Source organism: Mya arenaria, chromosome 12 (assembly GCF_026914265.1).
Source record: "Mya arenaria isolate MELC-2E11 chromosome 12, ASM2691426v1".
Lineage (NCBI taxonomy): Eukaryota > Metazoa > Mollusca > Bivalvia > Myida > Myidae > Mya > Mya arenaria.
This window is the reverse complement of record NC_069133.1, coordinates 11,057,577-11,064,505: the sequence shown is the minus strand read 5'-3', so window position 1 is coordinate 11,064,505 and position 6,929 is coordinate 11,057,577. Positions and strand designations below refer to the sequence as shown.

Below are 6,929 nucleotides of genomic sequence, written 5' to 3'. Positions count from 1 at the left end.
TGATTATATGAGCATGTATATACAGCCCTCCAATGATGTTAATTGCCATATGTCCGGGTCTTTCATAATAAGTGAGGAAATCATTCACTGAAAGTTGAAAACTTTTTTTATACATAAGGCGATGGCAAATTAGAAATCTTTTCATCATCACATCCCTTAAGAGATTCTTTTCTCATTGAGTGATATTCGATTTTTTTTTTGCACGCGGCACTGATATTCTATATTTATAAGTTCACATCACATATTTACATACCGCGCCCATTATAACACAGAGCTCAAGTCGTCTGCTGTTTAACTCAGTCTCAAAGTTAAATAAGGTTTGTTATTTTGAAAACAAACATGCCGAAGTGTCCAACTTGTGCAAAGGAAGTTTATTTTGGTGAGTTGAAATGTTTTCTTTTTAAGTAAACTTGTACAGTCAACATAAGTTATGATTATTAATAGAATGATACATATAGCTGTTAAAGTATTAATTAATATTCTACATCCTTTCTCGATATAGGTTATAAACTAATCAGTATAGTAACCAGTTTAAGGATGCTTCGTTGACGGGAAGATCAACTTACTTTTCGTATGATTTGTATATCATAATATAATTTTATCATATAAATAAATCAGTTCTCTATATTCATATAAACTCATTCATGTATCGGATTCTGATCAAGACTGCGTGCAATATGATATGAAGTGACTCACGCTTAACGGGCGGGACGTTGTTCACATATCTTTGTAAGTGGTGTGATATATGGCATTGAATTATGTGTGGTTTTAGGTAAATTGTTAATATGCATAGACATCAGGAAGCATTTATCTTCCTTTTCTGTTCGTTTTGTCATGTTGCATGGTAGGTTTGGCTGACTCCTTCCCCCTTCCAGCTGGTTTCACTGACCCTTCCCCCTTCGAGCTGGTTTCACTGACCCCTCCCCCCTTCCAGATAGTTTTATTGACCCATACCCCCTTTCAGCTGGTTTCACTAACCCCTTCCAGCTGATTTTACTGACGTCTTCCCCCCTTCCAGCTAGTTTCACTGACCCCTTCTCCTACCAATTTGGTTTACTAACCAGAATCCCTCTTCAAGATGGTTTGACTTCCTCCTTCCTTTCCTCAGATTTGTTGACTGACGTTGTTTGAACAATTAGTTTCACCCCCCCCCCCCCTTCTAATGTGTTTGACTGATCACCTCCCTCTTTCAATTGGATTGTCTAGCCCCGTTTTTCTTCCAATTTGTTTGACGGAGCCTTTCGATCTTCCAGTTCGTGTAGCTGACCCTCCTTCTATTTAGTGTGGCTCACCCACTCTCCCTTCTATTTAGTGTGGCTCACCCACTCCCCCTTCTATTTAGTGTGGCTCACCCACTCCACCTTCTATTTAGTATGGCTGACCCACACCCCCTTCTATTTAGTGTGGCTCACCCACTCCCCCTTCTATTTAGTGTGGCTCACCCACTCCCCCTTCTATTTAGTGTGGCTCACCCACTCCACCTTCTATTTAGTATGGCTGACCCACACCCCCTTCTATTTAGTGTGGCTCACCCACTCCCCCTTCTATTTAGTGTGGCTCACCCACTCCCCCTTCTATTTAGTATGGCTGACCCACACCCCCTTCTATTTAGTGTGGATGACTCCCTCCTACTTTGAGTTGCATTGACTGACTTCTCCCCTTTCAAAGTGCTTTGACTGACCCCTACCCCTGAATGTTCGTTAAACTGACCCTCTCCCCTCCCCCCTACACACACACCTCCCGCCTTCCTAATTTCATCTTCGCCCCTTCTCTTCTACTGCCCTTGAACCGATGATTACGATTTACGACTTAAACCTTTGTAAGCTTAACACTTGCAAATGTTGAAAATAAGCGGTGGTAAAAGTAATCTCAACTGAACCGTAATATGAATCAAATGGAAAGTTAACGGGTTGTGGGGCCTTACATAATGTTTGTAAAACGGTATTCAGTTTAATATGTACTTTTATTCAAGTCGATTCATAATTTATGAAATTACTTTCGAATAAAATATTTTTGTTTTCTAATTAAATTAAACATAATTTACAAAAAATAGATTTTATTATTGTAATTTTAAATTAAACAGAATTTACAAAGTAAGATTTTATACAAAAACTAGTTTGAGATGAGCGTATAAAACACACGACTATATTGCACGAGTGAGCATGTTTAATGGATAAGAAAGCGAACAGTTCGTCTGAATATTTGCGTCGAGGACATTAAAACCGTTGAACATGGCCTGAAACCAGGAATGAGAGAACTATAGCACGCTTGTAAATTTAGCTTGTAAATTTTCGCTGGACAATTGCATAACAAATAACAGGACGTGCCTTGAAATGGGTATACATGGCCTCGGAAATGATTTTAAGTGGAATCTTAAGGTGCCTCAGGTGTGAATTCTCCACACTCCAACTGAATTTTCAGGATTTCTAGGATTGAGAATTTTGGTCCGTCATCAGCCCTGTAATTCATCCCTGTTATTATCAATTCCACCTACGCGTAGTGCATTTATTATGCAGCTACGCCTTCTCTAAAATGTTTAAACTTGTTATCAGCAGGTGGATAAACCACTTCAATTTGTTCAAGCGATATGTCATTAAATTTTTGAAAAATACAGCATTTGGGATGACAAAATGAAACTTTATCTTTGTCATAAAATATGGGTTTGCTATTGCTGCTCCGTATGGTAAGTGGTTATCAAGGCTGTGCTGAACTACTCTGGGACAAAATATATAATAGTTATTTAACCAATTACTGGTCTGTGGCCTTATTCAGTTTTGTTTATTTGAGTTATTCAAGGTTTGCCCGCGCCCATTGGCTGCATTATGGCTTGACTCCGCCGTGATCATGGCATCACGACTTAAATTGTGTTTAAATGCCATAAGTGACATGAGATAGAAGTGACAGCAATTCACAGTCAAACCCAGACATTGGAGGACTTGAAGAAACAGAATGAGATAGAAGAGATCCGGGTGCGATACCCTAGATCTTTGCGAAGAGACCTCTTGGTTCTTTAACATGCTCGGTGTAAAGAAAGATACATGGGATACAAGTTTCCTGGGTTGAACCAGTACTGAGTACACCGCTTTTCCAGGCACTACCCTTTAAATGCCGAGCGCCAGGCAAGGGAGCTTCTTGTACCAACTTTTAACGTCTATCGGTATGACGCGGCCTGGGATCGAACCCACGACATCCCGCTCCGTAGGCGGAAAACTTAACCACAGAGACGGCCGTATTCAATAGCCATCTTAGATTTTAGATTATAATCCCAGTGTTTTTATTGGCCTGTATATTTAGCTGACCAATAGGCTGAGTGGAATCACTGAGACATGTCTAAGGATATGGATAAGATCAATATTGAACACTGGCCCTATGTCTTTCACATTACAAGTGCATTTCTAAACATCTTTACCAGTCTCAATCGTAACCGTCTACCCAATCGGAACACCTCGGCCACTTTCCATCATTTTTTTTTTTAATTTAACTACGCTGCATGTAGATCGCGTAGTCATTTCAACCAGTTGAACCTGACTTTACTTTTAAGGAATATATTAAAACAAATTTGAACTTAGGACACCACAATTGATTAATAGCATTATTATTATTTTAAGAACTGCTTCTGGTGATATACTGGCAGAAATCTGAGGTTATTTTCTATGGAAAATGACCGAGGTGTTCAGAATAGCATATGCCTAGTCAAACACCTTGGACGTTTCTTAAAAGAAATATGAAACTCTCGTTGAATTACATACCAAAATGGCAATACATTAACAAAAAAAATATTTATGGGAATAATAAACACATTACTTATGTGTATGTTTTCACTTGTTTAGCGGAGAAGGTGACGTCAATTGGCAAGGAATGGCACCGAGGATGTCTCAAATGTAAGAAGTGCGGCAAGACTCTGGCATCCGGCTCACACGCGGAGGTATACAAAGAATCAGGCACTATTTTAATTTTTGCCCTGTGTATTCAATTGAAAACATTTGTTGTTTAAATTCCGCCCCTTTAACAAAGATGTCAAGTGGACGGCGGTGTCCATGGGTCTGTCGAAATCTCACCCGATGTTTAAAGTCCCATATATGCCCATAAACGCCCCCTCCTACAGTTTGTCAAACATTTATAAACATACATTTCCAAAGTCCAACTATTACAAATTCCATGGTATTTTTCAATTCATTATTCCTTGAAATCATTTGTAATTCTTAAGAAAAATAATCTCTACGATGTTACCAAATCTGCACTTGTGATCGTACCTGATCCTACCTAATCCTACATGACCGTAACTGATCGTCCATGATCGTGACTGTTCGTACCTGATCGCAACTGTTCGTACCTGATCGTAACTGTTCGTACATGATCGCACCTGTCGTAACTGATCGTAACTGATCGTAACTGTTCGTAAATGATCGTACCTGATCGTAACTGATCGTACCTGATTGTATCTGATCAGAGGCCGTATTCAAGAATCAAGATTTAAGTTCGTTTAAAGAGTAGAATCCGAGTGTTTTGATTGGACTGTAAACTCAATTGACAAATACACTGAAAACACCGAAACACTGAGACTCATTTAGGCATCGGTGACTTCAATTAGGTCATATAAGATAACTCACAATAGAACAGATCTCAAATGTTTGGTAAACTGCCGTTTTTATGCCCCCACAAAGTGGCGGCATATAGGGTTGCCCTTGTCCGTACGTACGTCTGTCTGTCTGTACGTACGTACGTCCCGAAGATTGTTTCCGATCTAATTCTTGAAAACCGTTTGTCCAATCCTCACCAAACTTTAAACACATGTTTGTGACCATAATATCTTGATCAAGTTCGATAGTCATGGAAATCGCTTTAGTCATTTAGGAGTTACGGCCCTTTTTTGCCAAAAATACTTCAAAAATATATGTTTCCAATCTAATTCTTGAAAACCGTTTGTCCAATCCTCACCAAACTTTAAACACATGTTTGTGACCATAATATCTTGATCAAGTTCGATAGTCATGGAAATCGCTTTAGTCATTTAGGAGTTACGGCCCTTTTTTGCCAAAAATACTTCAAAAATATATGTTTCCAATCTAATTCTTGAAAAGTATGTGTCCAATGTGGATCCAACAAGTTTTTTCCTGCCTGAATGGCGCCATATAACCTATACAGTCTTGCGATGCCGTAAAACCCAACTCAACTCAACTTATCCTATATGTGCAGATTATCCTGAATAATCATTATGGCTTATTTTCTGTGACAAAAAATCGAAGTGGGGGCATCCGTGTCCTATGGACACATTTCTAGTTATTTCTTAAAGCGCCAGTTACAATGAAGGAACGCTTCTAGCCACAAGACATCAATTTTCAGAAGTAAATATCTTAACTGCGATCTGCTCTTTTGTCAGCAGTCTTATATCACTGGTTTCCAGACATTTACGCAATAATTGGCTCGTTCCAAGACAAATAATAAAAATCTGTGAGAGTGCAGCTTTAAGGTAACGGCCAAAATCGTTTATTGAAACTGGCTGTCGTCGAATACAAAAAGAACGTTGCTTTAATTGTCATGATTTGTCATTGCCCAAAATGTGTGTTCATTATTTAACTCCACTGCTCTACCTCTTTCAGAAAGATGGGATACCATACTGCCATAAGCCGTGCTACGCCGCATTGTTTGGCCCAGGAGGTAAGTTAATCCAGGGGAACAATCGGAATAACTCCGGCATCACCGCCATATTTAAGCCAGGGGTGGTTTCGGTCATAGTAATTAAGTAATGGTTAAAGATTGTTAGCATGTACTTCGCTGTCGCTAAACCTTTTATTTTGTGTAAGTACATACTTACAATCTGAATTTATTTTAGTAGTCTACATTATATTGTGTAAACTACCCACTAAATGGGCCAGCCACTGTTTATATATACCGATTCACCTGATTAAAATCAATAACAGCTGACTGCTGATTCACTGAAATAAATGTATAGGAAAACTTGAGATATACGAAATTATTATTGGACAAAATATAACGGTGACCACTTATATGTAAAAGGTATGATTAAGACTGATATAAATTCTTTACATTGTATTCTATAAGCTAAATTTAGCCTAAACAATGGCAAACTGTTCTTCGCTCGTAAGCATTATTGTTACTATAATCTTCGCGTGACCGTTTCCTAATGTTGCCTATAATTTGTAGCCCAACCAAGTTGTTTATCAATATTATATGTTGAAATATTAGCCATATCTTTTGCATATACAATAACGTTTGATAAAACTAATGTTATTCTTAGTTATATATTGATCAGAGTCACATTTCATTATCCTATACAAAGAACATACTCTTTCTTGTGAAATTTCCCTAAAGAATGTGTTATTATTGATATATGTCTCTCATGTCGATGATTATTATTCTCGAGGTATTATGTTCTAGTTGCCATTGTGTTTCCAGGTTACGGCCATGGAGGTACGGAAAGTCACAAGTATTAGCGGGCGTTGACACGTACTACGCCATTTACCATGGTTACAGTTGGAGCATAATTAGCTATCTAATAATTGGGACCAAAAAGCATAAACCAAGCTGATATACGCCTTTGATCATCACTAAATATATAGTTGGAAAACATGCCATGAAAAAAATACGTATATACTTGTATTCGTGCAGTTTGAGTTTGCAGATTTATAAATGTACATTGATATTTCAAAGCCATATATCCACGGAAATAGTTTCAACACTGATCTAAAATTTTAATTAAGGCATTACGGTTTGGTATGATGGCATTTTTTTTTATCAGATTGTATACATTAAACGCAATATTTACTCGTATGAATAAAAAATGAAACGGTTGTTTATTGTCAATTGTATTTATCTTTCTAAACTGACAAAAAACAAGAAACATTGTATTTTGTATAGACCGCATGTGAGGAACAGGAGGGGGCGGGGGTGGGGTGAAGGTATTTTGT

General features: G+C 38.0%; 1 protein-coding gene across 1 annotated transcript; it reads left to right on the top strand.

Moving 5' to 3' along the window:
* Positions 1 to 220: 220 nt before the first annotated feature.
* On the top strand, positions 221 to 6,813 carry LOC128212425 (cysteine-rich protein 1-like). The gene is made up of 4 exons (XM_052917882.1): positions 221 to 379; positions 3,831 to 3,925; positions 5,601 to 5,658; positions 6,418 to 6,813. Exons 1-4 carry the CDS (start codon positions 340 to 342, stop codon positions 6,453 to 6,455), a joined length of 231 nt encoding a protein of 76 aa, XP_052773842.1. The 5' UTR covers positions 221 to 339; the 3' UTR covers positions 6,456 to 6,813.
* Positions 6,814 to 6,929: the final 116 nt, after the last annotated feature.